Source organism: Conger conger, chromosome 11, assembly GCF_963514075.1.
Source record: "Conger conger chromosome 11, fConCon1.1, whole genome shotgun sequence".
NCBI classification, from domain to species: Eukaryota; Metazoa; Chordata; class Actinopteri; order Anguilliformes; family Congridae; genus Conger; species Conger conger.
Window position 1 is genome coordinate 13,682,144 of NC_083770.1, and position 22,740 is coordinate 13,704,883.

General features: G+C 45.5%; 1 protein-coding gene across 4 annotated transcripts in view; it reads right to left on the minus strand.

Annotated features, from left to right (window-relative positions):
- The window catches only part of ptch1 (patched 1), a 66,346-nt gene that overhangs the window by 39,847 nt on the left and 3,759 nt on the right, over positions 1-22,740 (minus strand). For 3 of the 4 annotated variants that reach the window (XM_061260720.1, XM_061260718.1, XM_061260721.1), the window contains exons 1-2: positions 21,589-22,106; positions 20,080-20,272 (exon numbers count right to left, since the gene is read on the minus strand). In XM_061260720.1, the coding sequence (XP_061116704.1) occupies positions 20,080-20,272; positions 21,589-21,756 (361 nt within the window). In that variant the 5' untranslated portion in view covers positions 21,757-22,106. Of the gene's footprint in view, positions 1-20,079; positions 20,273-21,588; positions 22,107-22,740 lie in introns of those variants that run through there. The other variant, XM_061260719.1, reaches the window with a different exon arrangement.

Genomic DNA, 22,740 nt, shown 5'->3' on the forward strand with positions numbered 1-22,740 from the left:
CAAACTCTTCATACTCAACTCAATACAAACTCTCTAAACTCAACTCAACTCAAGGTCACAATCTGGTCATAATCAAGTCAACCCAAACTCCCCAAACTACACAAACTTAATCTCTCCAAACTCAACTAAACTCAAAGAGATATCTTGGGAGCGGTGCCCTCACAAAGCATGCAGCTCAGGGCGAGAGCAGCCTTGCTCTGCTGGATAAAACCTCAGGACCATGTCCAGACTGCTATTTAAAATGGCAGTACATGCCACTGGGCTGAACACAATGTACACATGAAAATGGCATGGGAGTGGCATTACATGCCTTCTCGTGTTATCATAACTGAGCAGGACACGTGCACAGGGATCACCGAGAGCAGCTAGCATCTGACAGCTGGACACACTCACTCACAAACCCCTCCCGCGACATGGCTCAGGCAGTAAGAGCAGTCGTCTGGCAGTCGGAGGGTTGCCGGTTCGATCCCCCACCCTGGGTGTGTCAGTGTCCCTGAGCAAGACACCTAACCCCTAAATGCTCCTGACGAGCTGGTCGGCGCCTTGCATGGCAGCCAATCACCGTTGGAATGCTCCTGACGAGCTGGTCGGCGCCTTGCATGGCAGCCAATCACCGTTGGTGTGTGAGTGTGTGTATGAATGGGTGAATGAGAAGCATCAATTGTACAGCGCTTTGGATAAAGGCGCTATATAAATGCCAACCATTTACCATTTTAAACAGAGATCTCTTCATCCTCGAAGGCAAACCCTCTCATGCAATAGTCACACCCTGGAGCCCAACCCCAAATATTATGTAGGGCCCGGGGTCGGAAACCCTGGATCCGGAGAGCCGCAGAATGTGTTGGCTTTCGTAGTCACTCAGCACTTAATGAATCAATGAAAGCAGTTGATTACTTAGTTAACTCACCACTCCTTGTTTCATGGGTTTGAATTGGTTGCTTATTTTATGGTGAAAACACAAACCAGTGCACCTGCTGAAATTGCCATGATGAACATGACATAATACTGCTCACTCCTGCTGAAATTGCCATGACAATGAGTGTGACATAATGTTCACCTCTGCTGAAATCGCCATGACGATGAGTGTGACATAATTTTCACCCCTGCTGAAATCGCCATGACAATGAGTGTGACATAATTTTCACCCCTGCTGAAATCGCCATGACGATGAGTGTGACTTAATACTGCTCACACCTAAAAGTGACGGCGGTGTTCACATATTTTTTCTTGTCCCAATTGTCAGGCCACAGAATATAGTAACATGTGTTTCAGCATGCTGCATACATGCACATTTACACGTGAGGCGTTTCTTGGACATTTCCAGGCCTTCCTGGCCTTTTTTCATGGTGAAAAGATTAGATTTTCTTTAGGAGGCTTAACCAATAAAATTTGACTGCATTCGAGACAAAGGACTGTATATGATGGAGCAGAACAAAAATGTAAACCCATTTAAACAATGAACACATAATACAGCAGTAATGGAAAACATTGGAATTACAATGCAAATGTGTGCCCTCATTGAAAACCACAACCCAGGTTAATTAGCCTGCATTTCAGTTAGCTGAGGTTTATTTGCCCCGCACAGCCTACATTCTTTCCAAACATGCCATTTACTCAGCTGGATACTGAACTGAGACAGTTCAGGTTTAGTGCCTATGCTCAAGGGCAGTACCCCAGCGGGGAATCAAACCCTTCACACTTTACAATAAGGGTACACAAAATACCATTCACAAATCCAGACCGTAGAATTATAAGGTACTGTCGGACTGAATTTTCTTGACAAACATGTGTTTACTGTCATAAATATGCTGTTTATTGGGCAATTTGATAGGATTTTGATATCGTACATTAAGAGTACTTTTAGTGTGTCTGTCATTTTGATCGATGAAGAACGGCCACGCATTTAAGTTTTGCTGTGTTAGGACGTGAAAGCTTTAAAGCTTAATATCTGAAAACTGTACAGAATGGCGATAAAACCTTGGAACTGATTTACAAATACATTCATTAAGCATGAAATTAGTTTTTTTCATTAGTTATTTTATTTGTTAACTCCTAATTAATGTTATTGATTACATTCATATTCGTACTTCAGCAAACAATAGCATAACCTGATAAGTTAACCCTTAGCAAATACAGGTAACTGTTTTTTATTTTCATTCCATTGTGACTTGGCAATAACTAATGCAGTTGCTAACATGAATTAATGATGTACAAATGCATACACAAAGCTTAACTTCCCAGTAGTTAGTTCTAATTAATAACTAAATTAGTTGATGCCAATTCACGTAGCCTTATCGGTTTGTTACCATCAAACCCGCAACTGTGTCCGACAAAACATACAGACCATGACCATGCACGTCCAAGAACAGAATAATAATGAACAACACAGGTCCAGCCTTCTCATTAAGTGAGCAGAGACAGGTCAGCGTATCACACCCGACGAGAAAAGTGTTTAGGTTCTCTGCAACACTTTACAATAAGGTTACATGAACTGGCATTAACTAAAGTCGTTTTTATACTAACTACTGAGAAGTTAAACTTTACAGCTTTTTTAATGCATTTGTACGTGATTCATTGTTGCTAATTCATGTAACCTTACTGCGAAGTGTGACCCATTGCTCGCAATGTTAAGTAAATATCGGACACAAATTTAAAAGGCTGCCATACCACCATGTACCCTGCTTCTGCTGAATGGCTGAAGCTAAGCAGGTGTGGGCTTGATCAGTACTTGGATGGGAGACCTCCAGGGAAACTTAGTTGCTGTGGGGAAGTGGAGTTGGTTGGCTAGTAGGGGCTGATGTTCACTCTGGTCAAATAAACCATGGGGCAGTGATGGGGTTGCCGCAATCAGAGATGGCGTCACTTGGAGGAGATGTTAAACCAACTTCTTGACTCACTGCGGGCATTTAAGGTCGCAGGACTCTTAACGCAACTAGTAGATGATGTAATGGCTAAATTCACAACCAGTCAAGTAATCATGCCATTGTTCATGTATAGATGGTTCTCTCCCTCGCTTATGTAGGTGAGCATTCTGCCACAAAATGGCCACCCTGGATCACCAAGGTGGGTGCTACGCATTGGTGGTGGCTGAGGCAAGTTTCCCGTCTTATTGCTGTAAAAAGCACTTTCAATTTTAAGAAAAACACTATATAAAAGGTATGGAATTATTTTCATCATTACAGAACCAGTGGCCTCTCATTCAGTATGAAACTGTATTGGCAGATGGAAAGATAAGAGCGTATTCTCCGGGACTGTTGAGAGGTTTATCACTGTTGAGGCACCGTTTCAGTGTGTGAATGGGCCCCATGGCCTGTTACCCAACCCGGACTGCACGGCGATGCAGAACTGGCACCAGCACCAGCACCGCTCTGTAGCCTATGTGGGAGATGTAATGGCGGATGTTGTATTCCTTTTCACTGACATCATCAAAATGACAATGGTGAAACACTGTCATTCTAATATTCTGTATGTTTTTACGTATATATATTCTGATGAAATAAAGTCAAAGTCTGAACTTTCAGATGCAGCTCAAACACAACATTCCAATAAGATATCCCAGCGTAAAATTCCAATGGCATATTCCAGTTCCAGGGAACGGTTTCCCGTTTGGCCTGTGAGCCAGACCTCCCAGACAGACACATGCTAGAGCTGGCTAGCCCCCCCTCCATTTCCAAATCACATTTAATCCATCACTTCTACTGTGCACAACATTAAAAACTCACTGATTTTTCCCTTTTCAAACATGAACCGCGAGACATATTTACATAAACTAAAGAAGAATAAAATGCGTCTTCCAGCCGCTTCATGTTCGGTTTACATGTGAAATTTCTGAGTGGGAGCATGGTTTCTTTGGGGCAGCTTCTGTAGGTTACAGGCCTGGGAACCAAACCTCCCTCCATCACCCCCCCCCCCCCCCCCATTCCCCATTCCTGTGTCCCATGTTCCACAACTTTCATCTTTGCCATGTTCCTTTGTAGAGAAAAAAACTGTTACATTTTACATGCCTTAATCCAATTTCACAATTGTGTCCCGATTCATGAAACGGACATTGGTTGAATATTTTTGGACAATTGTAATCTTATTAAAGTTGAAAACAGGCATGCTATTCTGTCTGTGGGACCACCCAGGCAGACTAAAAACAGGGGGGGTTCTTTTCGTGCGTGTGTGTCGAGGGGGGGGGGGGGCGGGGGGGGGTGGCTCCCTGTGTCCACAAGCATTATGGAAATACTCTTGATTTCTTTTTTTCTGGATCCTAAAAAGCATTCCCATGTGATCCCGCTTTCTCCGGCATGTTTATAATATCCATCATTAATAACAGCTTCAAGCTAACCAGACTCCGCGCTTCTCCCCGCTTCCCACCGGCTGCAGCCCGTCTCAATTTACACTCCAAACAGGCCCGAACGTCACAAATTTACGGGCTGAAACAAACACTAACAAGCCTTTCCCTTTCCCCGCGTTTTTGTATATAAACATTTTAGAAAAATAAAGCTTGTGGGGCGGCCGGCTCGTCTGATTGTTAGTGTTCCTCGACGAAGCGCTGAAACGATGCGACCTCTCTCACGGAATCGTACAGCTTTCGCCAAGCCGCAAAGACAGGCGAAACGTTGGTAATGTAATTACTCGACGGGCGCTCTCGTCCAGAGAACTGACGCAGCTGCCACGGTAAATTGATCATAGCTCATGTCAGGAGAGACAGCGGAACAAGCAACGCAGCAAGTAACGCTAGTTACAGTTTGAAATATTTTAGTTTGGTTTACTCAAAAAAAAGAAAAAGCTGCAAGTTTTAGCCAGCATCATGTTATTGGTTACCTGCGGAATTGGCTTCAATCGTCACGCCCAAATGGAGACCCACCAATGGAAGACACAATTTGTCAAGAGTAAAGGAACAGTGGTTTATTAGCGAAGCCCATTGCAGGAATTTGGGCAGAATTCTATGACAGCCAGGCCAGGCTCATAGGTATGATAAGAGGCTACACAGCAAGTGCCCTTTCAGAAAATAATGTGCCCTCAACCAAACGCTGAAAAGACCATTAGGCCTATGGCACTTATTTACACTGCGAGTGTCACATCAGCAAAGGAGTAGATGTACACATCCACAGCTCAGCCAGACAACACAATCACAAACAGCTTATACAAGAAAACTACACTTCTTCCTGGGGGTAGGCTGGGTCTGAGTATGTGTTTGTGTGCATGTGTGTGTGCACGTGAGTGAGAGAGAGAGCGAGAGAGAGAAAGAAATAGAGAGAGATAGAGGTTTCCTTTGACTATCAACAGGGCTGGTTGGATGATTTCATGTAAACGTTAAGTTCACGGTTTCTGCAGACTGAACCTCCGGCCCAGACAACAGCAACAACAACGGGATGCTGTCACAGCACCCCTTTCCAGAACATTCCTCCGCTTTACTCCCCCCCCCCTCCGGTCCCCCCTCACAATTTCCTGTGTTAATGGAGCCGGGTGGACCTCTGATTCTGGGGCACTTCCTGTTTAAGCTCAACACCGGGCAGCACTGTCAGAATGCCACCGCCCAGAAACCCCCCCCCATGAAATAAATTTTAGCCATTTTTGGTGGAAGATTTACTTAGGAAGTACAACACCAAGGGAGCAGTGTGGGGTTAAGGGCCCAATAGCTGCGTAGATCTTATCGTGGCTACACCATCAGCCTTCTGGGTCCCAGCTACGTACCTTAGCCACTACGCTACAGGCTGCTGCTCGGTTGTCGTCTGATATTTAAGTTCCCGTTTTCAAATTCTGCAAACTACTGCGTCCAACTGAATCTTCCCATCGGCTGCCGAGAACCCAAACAACTTTCCAAACATTACCCAGCGAGATCTCCTTTCTGACGGTCATGATGCTGCAGCTTCATTGCCGTTTGGCTCCTCTGTAAAACAAACAGCTACCACAGAGGAAGACATTTATACCACGCCAGCCAGATGTCACGAGCATGAGGACGGACGTGCCCAGCAGGTAAAAAAGGTTTGAAACCAGGCCAATGAAAATAGGCCGCTGTTTGTTTACACTTTCTAATGCTGATGTTCCTCGTTTTTTGACATACAAATTACTGTATGTGAAATTATTTCTTGACAGCCCTACTGGATACGGTGACCAGGTTCAGTTGGGTGACATGGTTTTACCTGAGGTCACCATTTTAACAGCAGAGGCTGTGTAAATCACACCTTCCCTTACCTGACCCCCCCCTACAGGCACACACACATTATAGCAGGGATAGGTGAGGTGGGCCATATCTGTTCCTGGATTTCAGACTAACTTCTGCTCTTAATTATTTAATTAGCCCAATCATTTACATGATGTCTTTTTTAGCCACATCCCGTCATATAAACCGCTGATATAAATGTTCTTGTCTTGTAGCGTTTTAATGTGGTCCAATTCACCAGTGAATCGGTTATGTTGCACATGGCTAATTAGCTGATTGAGCCAGGATAACTGGTGGCAGCAAAATCCTGCATACACACCGGCCCTCTGGGACTAGAGTTAAACCTGCATACACACCGGCCCTCTGGGACTAGAGTTAGTCCTGCATACACACCGGCCCTCTGGGACTAGAGTTAGTCCGGCATACACACCGGCCCTCTGGGACTAGAGTTAGTCCTGCATACACACCGGCCCTCTGGGACTAGAGTTAGTCCTGCATACACACCGGCCCTCCGGGACTAGAGTTAGTCCTGCATACACACCGGCCCTCTGGGACTAGAGTTAGTCCTGCATACACACCGGCCCTCTGGGACTAGAGTTAGTCCTGCATACACACCGGCCCTCTGGGACTAGAGTTAGTCCTGCATACACACCGGCCCTCTGGGACTAGAGTTGCCCATCCCTGCGTTACAGGCTACACATTCTTTAATGTGATTATAAAATAACTGGTAGAACAAATAGATCACGCTTATTTATTTGCTCCACAAAAATTTCACGAAATATTTAATCACCTCCAAACCAAGTACACCCTGGCGCTGCCAAACTCAGCCTTATTGGTGGTGAACGGCTCCGGCCATTAAAAACCCCACTGACTGCTGGCGCCAGTCCCAAAGCCTGAGCGACCTCCTCCGCCCCAGCTTTAAACAGAGGGATGAAAATAGCGGCCTCTCTGCTAACGTCACTTTTCACAATTAAATCGTTTCCGCCAAACAACCCAGTTTTATCTGCTTTCTGTTTACAAAGTCAAGACAGGTCTCAATGGTCACAAAGAAAAAATATTTGTCACCAGCTATCATGTTAATAGAACAATTGTTATACTGTATGCACTCTAGGTCACAGTGGGTTGCAAAAATTTGGGCACCCCTGGTTTACAATGAATCTGTATGTGATCGAAAGAAAACCTGAACTCTAAATGGTACAGAGTACATGAGACCTTTCTGCAAATTTTAAAGCTTTTTATTTAAATTTTTTACTGTTTATAAACTATTAAAAAAAGGAACAGGAAATTGGCCCTGTGCAAAGGTTTGGGAACCTTTTAGGATCTGGAAGACCAAGAAAGATTTCAGATAGAATGCTCAGAAGACACCCACACTTCACTGCAAAAACGCCACAAAAAAAAGAGTAGCAAACACAGGTCTAGCTGTTCACAGGATAACAATACAATGCACTTTAAACAACAAAGGCCTACATGGCAGAGTTACAAGAAAAAACGACCTCAACACAAAATTAAGCATCTGAAGTATGCAAAAGAAAACACTGAAAAGCCTGAAGCCTTTTGGAACAATGTGTATGGACCAAAATGTAACTTTTTGGCCACCACCAAAGAAGGCATGTTTGGAGAAAAAAAGGTGAAGACTTTTTAGAGAAGACCTTTCCAACTGCGAAGCATGGAGGTGGATCCATTATGCTTTGGGGTTGTGTGGCAGCTGGGGCCGCAGGAAACATTGTCAATGGATTCCACCAAATATCATTAAATTCTAGAGGCTAATGTTCAAAGTTCAGTCCAGACATTGAAGTTGGAGAGGTTGGGTATTCCAGCAAGACAATGAACCAAAGCATACCTCGAAATCAACCATGAAGTACCTCCAGGGAAGATGGATGAAGGTTTTGAAATAGACACCACAGTCCACAGACGTGAATATTATTGAAAATCTCTGGAGAGATCTGAAACATGCCGTACATGCAAGGAGGCTGAAGAATATTTCGGAGCTAGCGGTGTTGGGGAAAATGGGGAAGAATGGGGGAAAAGTGAGAATTGAAAGACTCTTAGCTGGCTACAGGAAGCGTTTACAAGCTGTTATAGTTGCCCGAGGAGGAGTTACAACAAGTACTAACAGACAGGGTTCCCAAACTTCTGCACCTTTTTCCTTTTTTATTTTTATTTTGAAACTGTAAATAATTAAAATAAAAAGTAATCTTGCTTTAAAATTTTAACAAATGTGTCATGTTTAACCATTTAGAGGTCAGGTTCACTTCTGTTCACTTGGATATTAAATGTAAAAGGATTTTTGACCAGGGGTGGCCACATTTTAGCATACTACTGTATTGAGTCTTGATGTAATGTATCCCCATGAAAATGACCCACTGCCACAGATATACCGAAATCCACTATTGCGATACGTCATATTGGGACCCTTGTATCGTGACACGCATTGTATCATGAGGTGACCAGCTGCACCCAGCCTTAGCCAATACAGTATAACAGATCCGTAGACCAATCACTGATCATAGAAATCACACAGATTTTTCTGTGCGGGGGTGGGGGGGTGGGGGGGGGTGGGGATGATTTCAGCCCCCCCGGGGAGATTCTGCTCTGTTGCGTAACATTAACCCCTGCGCCCACAAAAACACACACACAAATGCCCACATGTATACAGACACTCATATTTCTGCATTGCACACACACACAAATACACACAATTACATTTATAACACACATATACAGGACTATACAAACGCACATAAATACACACACACATACACGCACTTATAATAGACATATACACAAATATTTTAATTTATAAACACACAGAAATACACACAAACGCATTTACATTTGTACAGACCCAAATACACACATGAACACACACGTGTACAGACAAATACACACGTGTACACACACACACACACTCACAGAATTTTACGAGGACACAGATGTGACTGTGACTGAGGCTTTTATTCCCCACAACACCTCCCCAGAGAGCTGGTAGCTGGAGCCACTGAGAGGAGAAGAGGACGGGACGAGCCCAAAAAAGCCCAGGAGGGACCAGGAGACCATGCCAGGCAGGCAGGACTCAGCCCCAGGGTAGCACACTTCGCTGGGGGCTGCGGGGATGTGTTGTATTCAGGATTAGCTGGATTAGGCCTCGATTCAGAGAGACCCCCTGCAGTCAAACGGAAGTCCCACCCCAGGCCCAGAGGCCCGTGTGGACTCCAGATAACTCCTCCTCTCTCCCCTCCTCTATCGCTCTCTCCATCCCCTCTCCATCCGCAACCTACTTCACTTCTCTCTGTATCCCTCCTTCCTTCTCTCCCTATATCCAGGCCCCTCCCACCTGCTTCCTTCCTGTCAAAAGGCTGTCAATCACAAGGCACCCATGCCGGATTAAAGAGCAAAGTTATCGCTAACTGGTCGAAAATCGACCACGAAACTTCTTGTTTTTTTAACATTTTTTTTTTTTTTTTTACCAGTTAAGAAATTTAAAAGGCCTAAATTCCACATAACCCCCCCCCACATGAGTGTGTTCACCACACACAGACAGACAGACAGACAGACACACACACACACACACACACACACACACACACACACACACACACACACTGCTCATTGGGACAGAGAGCTGTCAATCAAAAGTCAAATTCAGCACCCTCATCTCTATCTTTCAGTAACTGGGGGTGTGTTGTGTGTGTGTACGTGTGTGTGCGTGCACATGTGTGCATGTGTGACTGTGTGTGTGTCTGTGTGTGCACGTGGGTGTGTATGCAAGTGTGTGTGGAAGTGAGTGTGTGTGCACGTGGGTGTGTATGCAAGTGTGTGTGAAAGTGAGTGTGTGTGCACATGTGTGTGAAAGTGAATGTTTGTGAAAGTATGTGTGTGTGTGTGTGTGTGTGTGTGTCTGTGCACGTGTGTGAAAGTGAGCGTGCGTGTGAAAGTGTGTGTGTGTGTGTCTGTGCACGTGTGTGAAAGTGTGTGTGTGCATGGAGGGTTTGGCGGGCGCAGAGAACAGACTCTGACCCACAGCTGTGACACCCCCCCCCCCCCCCCCCCACAGCCCCCGCCGACCCCTGACACAAGTTTAACACCCCAGCTGTCAGCCCACCCCCCCTGCATTACCATATGTATGGCTCGCTCCCTCCTAATTATGCTAATCACCTGTCCGGCCCGGCACAGCGAAAAATGGGGATATTTAGCAGTCTGCTGCATGCGAGGCCGGGATGTGCATTCAGCCAGGCCTCAATGGGCTGATTTTTCCACGTTGCTGGCTTCATTCAGCTCCCTCTTTCCCCCCAAAAAACCCTATTCAAGTCAACTGGGCTCTGCCAGCAACAAAGAAGAAGAAGAAGAAGAAGAAGAAAACTGGGGGGTTGGGGGGTGGAGGTTTTTTGGTTGAGGGTGTGGGGGGGGGAGGGGGCGGTCCGACTGCACTCGCGCTCCAGCGTTCGGCCGTCGAGCGAAATGATAAATCAATTGGTGTGAGAAACAACAAAAAAAGAAGAGGGGGGGCGGAGGTGGAGGGGTGTGGGCTGGAAGGGGGGTTTATGGGATAGAGACAAGATTTTGTTTCAACAGATTTGAAACAGTAGCTTTCTTTTTTTACCCCCCTCCCCCCCCTCCTCCATTCCCGTGTGTGCGACAGGCCTTTCCTGTAGCAGGTCGGAGACTAGACGCGCTGCGGTTCGTACGCGTTGTGGTTCGTACGCGTTGTGGTTCGTATGCGCTGCGGTTCGTACATGCTGCTCATATCACCTCATCACACACAGAGGACACTGGGCAACAACAACAACAGCAGCAACAGCAACAGCAGCTGTTGGCCAGGGCCTTTCCGTGTGTTTGCATGTTCTCCCTGTGCCCGCGTGGGGTTCCTCCAGGTACTGCAGGTTCCTCTCGCAATAGAAAGTCATGCAGGTCAGGACATTTACGGGGCATTTCTGCACAAGAGCATGCAATGCTCAGTCAACCTGCCCATTAAAAATGAAGTCTAATAAATAAAACAACCACACGAGACCGCATTCTCCACCTCCTAATTGCTGCTACAGCAACTGGTTTCCACAGGTCAACAGAGTGGTCTTACACAATATTATGGTAGGAGAGCACGGAAGCAAGGTCTCACCACCCCAGATCTCTTACTATGCCTGGCCAACAGTGCGGTCTCTTACCATCAGCACAACAGCGTGGTCTCTTACCATCAGCACAACAGCGTGGTCTCTTACCATCAGCACAACAGTGCGGTCTCTTACCATCAGCACAACAGCGTGGTCTCTTACCATCAGCACAACAGCGTGGTCCCTTACCATCAGCACAACAGCGTGGTCTCTTACCATCAGCACAACAGCGCGGTCTCTTACCATCAGCACAACAGCGCGGTCTCTTACCATCAGCACAACAGTGTGGTCTCTTACCATCAGCACAACAGCGTGGTCTCTTACCATCAGGACAACAGTGTGGTCTCTTACCATCAGGACAACAGTGTGGTCTCTTACCATCAGCACAACAGTGTGGCCTCTTACCATCAGGACAACAGTGTGGTCTCTTACCATCAGCACAACAGTGCGGTCTCTTACCATCAGCACAACAGTGTGGTCTCTTAATATATTATAAGACAGTACTGTGGTCTCCCACTATCAGGACAGCAGCACGGTGTCTCACTAGTACAGGACAGGAGAGGCGGTCTCCCATTATAAGGACAGCAGTATGGACTCACTATAGGATAGCAGGATATGGTGGCATTACCAGCAGAGTGCTCTCATTATTCGGAGATCCCCCTTGGCATAGCCACACTCACCTCCCTCACATGGCCAAATCAACAAAAGGTTACACAAGTAGAAAAAAAAATGTTGATACGTTTAAAGGTCTACATTTGCTGGATTCCTGTTTAAACCAATATGCTACCTCAACTATAGTCAAGATGTGCTTTTAAAGACAAAGATTCAAAAGCAGCCACACAGCCATACTGTGGCCAGTATAAGTCAGGGAAATCACAGAAAGGCACCATATGATGGGTAGTACAGAGCAGACAGCTTCAAATGCACTAAGAGATACAATGATAAGGCGTTTCACTGAATCTTTAAAAAAGACAAATAATCTATAAAATAAAAACAGGCAAAATACGATGTGAATGTGTCACTGTCGAGATGTCAAATCTTATAAGTTCCAGTGCTGTTGGAATATGTTCGCTCAGTGTCGCAAAGTTTACGTTTAGAAAAGCATATTTTAGAAAATAAATTCAAAGTGAGACCAAATGGCGCTTTTCTCTTCCGCTCTTAGCAAAGCATTTTGAGGAATGTCAATTTGTCAGTTTGTCAGTTTGTCAGTTTGCCTTTCAGCACGCACACAAGCAGACGCCTATGTTATCACTCGAGAGCAGACCAAAAAACTAACTATGTCCATATCACAACCCCACTCAACTGTCAAAACCGGCACTGGAAGAGCACCAACACTTTTAAACATGAGCCTATGACAATCACCGCAAAAGGGAATGATTACAACATATTTCAGTAACTGTTCAAAAGGCCAGCTCCTTCCCTTAGTAATTTTCCATGGTGCCTCAGCATTCACTGTTATTTTAGTCAAGCACATCACTAGCCACCTATGGAGTACCCAGGTGAGCCCTGGACATGATAAGGACCCCAAGGACAGTTGTGTTTATGTGCTTGGTACATGTGCTGTTTCTCTCTGCAGATTGCATACGTTTTTCTTCAGTTACTGTGTGTTGTGCTTGCAGCAAATTGTAAGTATTTAATATTTTGTACTCATTGTTGGCAGTGTAACTATTTTGTGATCTGTAAGCAATGCTGCTTGCATTAGTTCATTCACTAATGACGTAATGTTGTTTAGCATTAGCAATAGCATTAGAAGCTAACATTATATATGCTTTTGTATGGTTATAGTCTTAGTAATAGGCAGCATTGCAATGAGCATTACTGCTAGCATGCTATTGTTAGGTTTTCTTTGGTGTTAGCATTAGCATTTCGGTTAGCATGCTAACTAGGTTGTTGCAACATGTTCATTACACTTAATCTGTGTTACATTTGCACTTAGTTTTCTTTCTGGGACTGACAGCTGGGGTGTTAAACTTCGTTCTCTGTTTGAAGAACCACGCACACAAACTGCTTAATTGGGACATGCCATTTACTGATCACAGCACACACTGACTGACTTGTTTGGACATCATCCACTGCATTCTGTTCTTATTGGACAATCTGTCCTGTATATAAACCTCCCCTCTCATACAGTCCTGTTTATAAATCTCCACTCCACACTCAGCCATATGCTTCCTTAAAAAGAAAATCACAACAACAAAACTGTTAGATCTGTGTAAAAGTGTTAAGATGATAAAGTGTTAAAAAATGCCAAGGTTTTCTGCACAGTTCAGCTTTAGGACCAGGACTCAGCCAGTCTGCAGCGCTAATCCACGAAGAGATCCAAAACAGGAATAACAGTAAAACTACTATGCTCTCCCTCCCCCCCGCCCGCAGAGCCAGGGAAAGGGAGAAGGAAGAGGGGAGGGAGGGAGGGAGGGAGGGAGGGAGGGGCCGGGAGACCACCCTGCTGTCCTGGCAGAGGAGAGTGTTTACCCTGAGTGTGCAGCTCAGTCATACATCTGGCACTTCTGGGAGAGACTCCCAGGAGGGGGGAGGCGGAGAGACCTTCCGCAGTCAGCCAGGAGGCTGGGGGGGGGGGGGTGGAGTCAGAGGGTTAGGGGGTTAGGGGGCAGACGGACGGAGTGCTGGAAGAGACCGCTCGTTTGCTCGACGTGCTCTGGTTTCCCAAAACAGACAGACCGCCTGACCCCACCGAGACGAGGGACACGAACGCAATACCCCACCCGGGAGCTACGGCAACCGCTGCCCCGCGGAGCAGCGACTGACCCTGATTTACCCACGGCTGGCCATGGCTGGCCATGCCGCTTTTACACAACGCAGCTCTGTACTTATGCTAGCTACCACACACACACGCACGCGCACGCACATACACATGCACGCACACATACACACACACACACACACACACACACACACACACAGAAACATGCACGCACGCACACACACACAGATGCACACATGTGCACACACACACACACACACACACAGACACATGCACGCACACACACACACACAGATGCACACACACACACACACACACACACACACACACAGCCAGCAGTATGCTAGCATGCATCCATATATCTTAGGGACCTCTTGCTGTGGTTAAATACGCTGGAATTCCAACAATTAAGCAGAATTGGGAGTACAACAGCAGCCAATCCAGAAAAACCAAAAACAAAGAAGAACGTTTGTTTTTATAGGACCTTTAAAAAGTAGCACATTTCCTTTTTCCATCGGATATGAAACAAACAATCAGACCATTCAGTGATGACTCTGCTGTATTTCTGCTTTCTAAACTTTATTTCTCCAGGCACGGGGGGGTGGGGGAAATATGTATTGGGGAAACTCTCTCAGCCAGTTTCCCCAGTACATCAAACCCAGGTATAATTCAATCAGCTCCCAGCCTCCCTCAATCTAGACTGCAGCACAAGTAGCCATGCTCTACAGAGACACTCCATACACCCACACACATAGTGTGCATGTGTGTGTGTGTGTGTGTATGTGTGTGTATGTGTGTGTGTGTGTGTGTGTGTGTGTGTGTGTGTATGTGTGTGTATGTGTGTGTGTGTGTGTGTGTGTGTGTGTGTGTGTATATACAGTGTAGGGATGGGCACTTAACCGAAACAGCCAATGTCTGAAACGTTTTTTTATTATTTTTTTATCCCACATTACAGCATTATAATTATCTTAACTTTTATAAGAACATTTATAAAAACATTCTATATTTTGATTGAAGTTGGGGTAGCCTACAGCAGTGGGGTCATAGAATTTCAGAACAGCCAAATTAACATTGCGGCACCACCAACTCCAAAACATAGCAGAGTAGGTCATGGCAACATTTTGAATAGGATAATCTTCAAAAACCTTGCTGTAAAATATGCAGAATCAAACTTAGTTTGCCTATAATATACTATATACATATAATGCGCAGCAAAAGCATCATTACAAATCTCTAGATAAACGAAAATGATAGCGATCCTCTAAATGAAAGTTAAACCCGAGTGTGATTCAACCAGAAAAGAGCATATTGCACAGCTTGTATGATTAGACAATAAGGACACATGCCTCTTAATTTTGTTAAACAAAATAAAGGCGACCATATTTCTTAAAACCAGCTGAAAACCACAAACCTGTGACTTCCCTTTCATCACTTTCAAAAAAAACAAGTCACGTAGCCTGATACTAGGCAACTATGTCTACCAGTAGCCAAGCTGTTGTTCTGTGCCATTCCTCAGCTAGTGCCTGTTGTCTTTTGTGCAACCATCAATTAATTTGAATGAAATTCAAGTAATTTTTGTCTTCCCCAAGTTTTTCCTGAAATGATGCCCCTGTTGTGCAGTAACATATCGAATGTGCTTATACTGAATTGTATTGTTTTGTCTGTGGTCCAGCCTATTGAACCCTACTTGTACAGCCTATTACCAGGGTTCTAAAGTTTAACTGGTTAATCGATTCGCCAGTTAACCGCAACATGAAAAAACTGAACATGCCCATCCCCAGTAGAGTGTGTGTTTGGAGGAAAAGATGGGACTCAGCCATCCTTTCCCCAAACCACCAAACCACTGCGTTCCAAGCTGGGGCCTGTATCGCAAAGCAGGTTAGCCAGATAACTGCACGACTAAAACCCGGAACAGGCCATTTCACTTCAGTCCATGTTCCAGATTTGGGAGTGGGGTTCTGGGTGTTACTCAGTGTGGTTATCCAGCTAAGTCAGTAATCCTGCATTGTGATACAGGCCCCAGGTCATCGAACACCCTGGATGGTGAGAGGCCTGTGGCAGGCCGGGCAGGAAGACCTCAGTAGGGGCACGGCAGAGAGACCTTGTCAGCTGTGCGATTCAAACTTCTTCTTTTTTAAGCCATTTTCAAAGAGCTGATTTACAAAGCCATGGAGCAGAAGGTCGGGTTTCTGCACCCCGAGTTACCAAACGGGAGCCTGACTCAACGAACGGAAATATGTTACAATATCATCTCAGGCTTTCTCTGGGTTACTTGGTGAACACCAACAAGTATTTTCTTTCCCCAACTGGAACCATTTGTATTTAGTAACAGACAAGGCAGAGGAGCTGCTATTGCCCCCAGGAGCAAAGGTACCGAATCCAAATTCCGGTAATGTTGCGAGAACATTTTGCGTTAGCTGGGCAAGGTAACCGATTCGACCATCTTTCCAGGCATTTACACAGAACTGGCCTTTTTAACCCTTTAAAGAAACCATGAAAGACGCCACCGCATGAAAGCACATTGTTTGGAGGAGAACGGAAAATTGACAAGACAGTTGATGGACACACGCGCTCACTGGTACACGATGACGTAAAATCTTAATTAAAATCGTTTTCCAGGAAGTGGATGAAAAAATAAATAAATAAAAAACTTTGGTGTGAAAATACTCGGGTATTACAATTTTATTAACTTTATGGAATATATACTTTAAGAAGTGTTGGTATGGTAATGAAGAATTTTCTAAATTGATTTCAGCTTGTCTTTAAGGTGTAAGATCACAAAATATATGATGAGAACTTGAATACAAAGCATTTGAGTTTTCAAACAATGACTTTCAAAAAATATTCCAATAAAACCTACTCTTCAATGGGTTAATCAGGAGGAAGCAGTCGGAACGCAGCAGAAACATCTACAGTGTTGACGTTAACGCTAAAAGACGGCGTCTGCTTTCTCTCCTTGCCTTAACAAGGGCAGAGTGTGAGATCTCCAGCGCACTCCTTCAAACGCGCCGATGAACGGGACGCGTTGAACGGGCATCTTCTGGCCTGTTCCTGGCACCGGCCCTCCCCATAAGTAAGCACAACGTCCCAAACACCTTTTACTCCACTTCCTGTGATCAAGTGCAGTTTACATTCCGGGTGTACGGCTGGTCAACTGAGCGATTTTGTCTAGACGGGTTAAAGCTCTCCATCTGGACCGCCTGAAACATTTTCCTCGGAATCCCCACGCCTGGAACTTTTCGTAAAATCCCAGACCTATCCCGGCCCAAAAATGTGCCATTATTCAATCGCCATCACTGCCCCCACCCCACTTACTCCTACAACTAAAGCACAGCACTTCTCACCTTCACCTTACTCTTACAGTCAAAAACACACACCACCTTCCTCTTACTCTCAAACTGGATAATAAGACACAGTGGGGGGAAGAAAAAAACTAATGGCGGAGCAGGGCTCCACTGCCATAGGGATCATTTGGAGGTCAGCGCCAAAGGGAGAGGAAAAGAGAGAAGAAGGGAGGGAGAGACAGAGAGCGAGACGAGTCCAAACTAAACATAAACATGTTTCCTGGAGGAAGCTGGGGTGTAAGTGGGACGAGGCCAGTGAAGCGCACCTCCCGGCACAGACACACCAACCAGCCCAAATCTAACCCTCTGCAGTGCAGTCTGAATCCAAACACACCAACCAGCCCAAATCTAACCCTCTGCAGCGCAGTCTGAATCCAAACACACCAACCAGCCCTAATCTAACCCTCTGCAGTGCAGTCTGAATCCAAACACACCAACCAGCCCAAATCTAACCCTCTGCAGTGCAGTCTGAATCCAAACACACCACCAGCCCAAATCTAACCCTCTGCAGCGCAGTCTGAATCCAAACACACCAACCAGCCCTAATCTAACCCTCTGCAGTGCAGTCTGAATCCAAACACACCAACCAGCCCAAATCTAACCCTCTGCAGTGCAGTCTGAATCCAAACACACCAACCAGCCCTAATCTAACCCTCTGCAGTGCAGTCTGAATCCAAACACACCACCAGCCCTAATCTAACCCTCTGCAGCGCAGTCTGAATCCAAACACACCAACCAGCCCTAATCTAACCCTCTGCAGTGCAGTCTGAATCCAAACACACCAACCAGCCCTAATCTAACCCTCTGCAGTGCAGTCTGAATCCAAACACACCACCAGCCCAAATCTAACCCTCTGCAGCGCAGTCTGAATCCAAACACACCAACCAGCCCTAATCTAACCCTCTGCAGTGCAGTCTGAATCCAAACACACCAACCAGCCCAAATCTAACCCTCTGCAGTGCAGTCTGAATCCAAACACACCAACCAGCCCTAATCTAACCCTCTGCAGTGCAGTCTGAATCCAAACACACCACCAGCCCTAATCTAACCCTCTGCAGCGCAGTCTGAATCCAAACACACCATCAGCCCAAATCTAACCCACTGCAGTACAGTCTGAATCCCGACAAACCAACCAGCACTAATCTAACCCTCTGCAGTGCAGTCTGAATCTCAACAAACCAACCCCGTTCCCCCACCAGAGAACTCTATACTCTACCTCCATGCCTGGGAAACATGCTGGGGTGTGTGTGTGTGTGTGTGTGTGTGTGTGTGTGTGTGTGTGTGTGTGTGTGTGTGAGAGCACAGTTTCATGGGTGTGTGTTTGTGTGTACATGTGTCCATCTATGTGTGTGCATCTGAAACACACACACAAGCAGAAGAGACATTCATAGGCCTATAGAGAGCAAATGATTACAAACATACGTTTCAATGTTTGTATTTCTTCATACTGTAAAAAGTAGACCAAAATACTAAATACAAAACCGATACATATTAGCATATTTTATAAAGAGCAAAGCTCTTGAGGAACGAAAATATCAAACAGTCTCTTTTTACTGCCCAATAATGCGCTATCCAGGCAAAACAGAGAAAGCACGAGGTGTGGTTAAGGTTCATTTATGCGGCGTCCAAATCCTGGACCGGAACTCCGTAATCTCCCCTCTCCGTCAGGAACACACACACACACCCCTGACTCCCACACCGCGGGGGGAAGGGGGACCTGGCTGGGGCATCTCTGCGTCCAACACTGGCAACCCTACGTGCTCTTTTGCGCCTGCGCACCAGGCGAATTAACACACGCTCTCTCACGGAGGTTTCAAACGTGCAACGGTAATCTAGCAAAACCTTCAGTCCCACGCCACATTGCATTTTCTTTCATTATTATTTTCCCCCCAAAAGCAACCAATATAAACTCGCCATTTCCACTCCGAATAAAGCTGAAAAAGAACACTTGCCAAGTGAGTAAAAAAAAAAAAATATGCTCAATTCATGCACGTGCTGTTGTTAACTAGTCCAACTAGTACTCCAGTACCGCTTTACAAGCTCGATCAAAGCCAGAAAACTTAATTGGCCCCTCCCTAGAAAAAAAAAACTCCCCCCACAGTCTGTTTACTTTTCTCCATAAAAGTATTTATTTTATAAAAATGTCCCAACCTCTGATGTACATTTCAACAAACGCAGAGTGCGTAATAATCTACTTTTGTAAACATGCCTTTCAGTCAGTACTTCAATTTTTTTCTCTTTACCCAGAGACAAATCTTTTTTGGAAAGTTGAAAGTCGTCCAAAACAGGACCACACACAGTTAGAGCTGCGCGGATCAGATTCAACTGCTGGGGGCAGGCAAGCAAGCAGGCACGCACACACACACACACACACACACACACACACGCACACACGCACACACAAATGGCGGCATTGACAGAATTTCCTTTAATAAGACATACCCTCATTTATGCAATAAAAATATGCAACAAACAATCACCAAATGAAAACTATTCCGACTTGCTTCCCCAGTCGACCCTCTCGCATTCACCTTGAATGTTCACAGGAGAGCAACGCAAAAAAAGAATCGCAGTAAATTCTTTTCAAGTTTGACCTGGCCCTTTGCCAGACTTCTATACAATAAACAATCCCTCCAGCTTCCAGCTTGCCTGGATGACCCCCCTCCCTCCCTCGCCTCCCCGCACTTGGATTATTCTTGAAAGAAAAGCAAATGTCTTAAAAGTAAAAGCGGAAAAATAAATAAAGGAGCCTCTTACCTTCCACCCAAAGCTTCTCCACATCGGTCTCTAGATTAGCTGCCCTCAAACCAACAGCGAAAGCTCCGAATATCAAGAGGCCGACAACGAAAAACTTTCCACAGTTCCTTTGTATGTAACATCCCAGTCTAAATAAGAGTCTTTGAAATGTTGCTCTTAGCCACAGCGGTGCCTTTCTCCCGGTCGCGTTCCCCTGCGACGAAACAAAACAAAAGTCCAACCGTTACTGGTGTAAATATTCACTTGATGCGTCAAATGTTGGCATTTAATTTAAATGTACAAGCAACGCCTTGCTACGGACTCGTACGTTTTATTTAGGGCTAAGTGCGTTTCGGGGTTAATTGTTCAAACACAGGCCACTAAAACACGAATTGCCAGTCGAAATGTGAAAGAAAAGTATTGGCATTCAGAATGACAGCTATAACGGGTGGGCTAATGTTTTTTATGGCTGGGATTTCGGGTTTACGTTTAACTGCGCTCGGAACATATCCTATAGCCTAACTGCTCGTGCTTATTTCCACAAAAATACATGCTTTTCGGAATAAAATTTAAAAAAAGTTAGAAGTGTACATTGTGTTCTTTATACTCGCTCATGAGGAAGGCAACATCTCATTTTTAGGTTTCCCCTAAAAGGGGACGTGGACCTCCTACGTGGACAGGGTGGGGGGGAAGGATGGTTAGCTGGCTAACTACACACGAAGCGGTCTCGGAAGGAGGCTACGGTGCTTTGCCGATTCTAACCACATGAGAACTATCCCATCGTGTAGAGCTATCACGGTTATGTTACAGTGTCGCATATCGCGTGTTCAGGACCGGACGGGATCACAGCCGAAATTAAACGCTAAAGTCCACGTGGTTTCGAGAGCCGCTAGCCCTCAAATTCATTTCCATAGAGCTGAGAGACCCTGTGTGATCTGAATTGCGAACGGGGGCAGCCATCACAGAGGGAGTTACGACAATATTTGTGAACGGAAGAGGGCAGCCACATGGATTTTTGCTTTAGCAGAGGGAGAGGGGAGGTAAACTACTCCCCAAATGAAGATACTATCTTTATATTTTTAAGAAAAGTTTAGCTGCAACAATCCCGCATGCCCAGAAACGGTGAAAACATGTTTTAAAGAATTTTGAGACACCGCCGAAATGCGAACAAGTCCTCGGCAAACAATACCGTTCGAAACCCGGGGAGAAACGACAACACTGTTTACTACTGCAATCTGCACATCAGATTGTTTTTTGCACCTTAAATTAATTTACGCATGGAAAATTAAGCACAATGCGTGGTGAAACGACCCGATCTTAAACTGGTGAGAATGGCAAATACATGCTATATCACATATTTGTTTTTAGAACGCGTAACTAGTTGTAAGTAGTGCTCGCAAGACGGTCTTCCCCCTCCCCGTGCCTTATGTAGCTATCCCGTTACCTAGCGACTTGACGAAGTTGGTCTGTTTCAGGCTAGCTACATTCACGTGCTCATTATTCCATGAAAAGATGTCAAAGAACAGGCACCTGTGATATTTGCTCCAATGCAAAAGCTGCATCACAATAACTCGGCCGTTGCAAATATTCCAGATCCGTTGCCGTTGAGCGATAGTTCCCCCTGTTCCTCCGAGTTATCCTCGGCCGATCGGGGTGCCTGTTTTCCTGCTCCGAGGAGTCATTAACAGCCGAGGCCATGTTGAGGAGACTGGGCTGTGTGTTTTGCTATCCACGATCTTATATTCCTCCGTTTTTTGATATTCCAGGGCGACAAGTTTTGACTCTCGGTGATCTCAATCCCGCGAAGTACTTCATATTCCTGTTTAGTACGGCGAGTCGAAGTCTGCGCCTTCCATCGCAACATTTCGCGATCCGTGGTTCTCCGCTGCTTCCAACATTCACTGTTTTTTCCTCAAGAATGTTTCTTTTAAAAGACAAAGGGAGAAATAGGCTCTCCTTGTACTAAACGGCAGCTTCGACCGATAGGTTGCTGTATCATTCTGCGTGCTATATAGTCGTCCTCAGGCCGCGGGACTCGGCGAGCTCCGAGATTCAATAGCTGAGAAAAAAGAACTCTCTCCATTTGGAGACAGAGGAGGAGGGGTAAGGCAGAAAAGAATCGAAATCCCGCCTCCAGGGCTGTCAGATGGCCGCAGTTTCTTGCATCTGATTGGTTCCAGAAGGGCAAAAATTACTCAGCAAACACGACTATTATTAGCTGCTTAGCAACAGCTCACCAAAGTAGAGAGACCACCCAAGCAGAGAGCTCTGTTGTGCACCTCAAACTTCAGGGGAGCCTTAAAGTAGCCCGGCCCTCTCTCGCTTTAGCGCGCGACTCGAGTGGAATTGTAGTTTTCCTTTTCATTTTCAGCACGATCTTCTCACCGAGTTTTTTTCCCCCTCTTCTGCTCCAAAGCCGAAATTGCATTTCATTTTGGCCACTGGGTCAAAACGGGCTACAGGAATTCCTGGACTGCAGTTCCACCCCCCACCCACCCTACTCTCTCTCTCTTTCGCTCTCTCACTTCTTAAAAAAAAAAGGAATTGTGGTCGCCTGGCCTCGGGTTTCACTGAGTTTGGAGGAGGTCCCAGTCGAGTCCTCCGTCTTAACACAAATGACAGCTTTGGTGGATAACAGGAGAGAAAGTGTCCATTTTTACGTCGAATAGTTTTTTCCTTTTT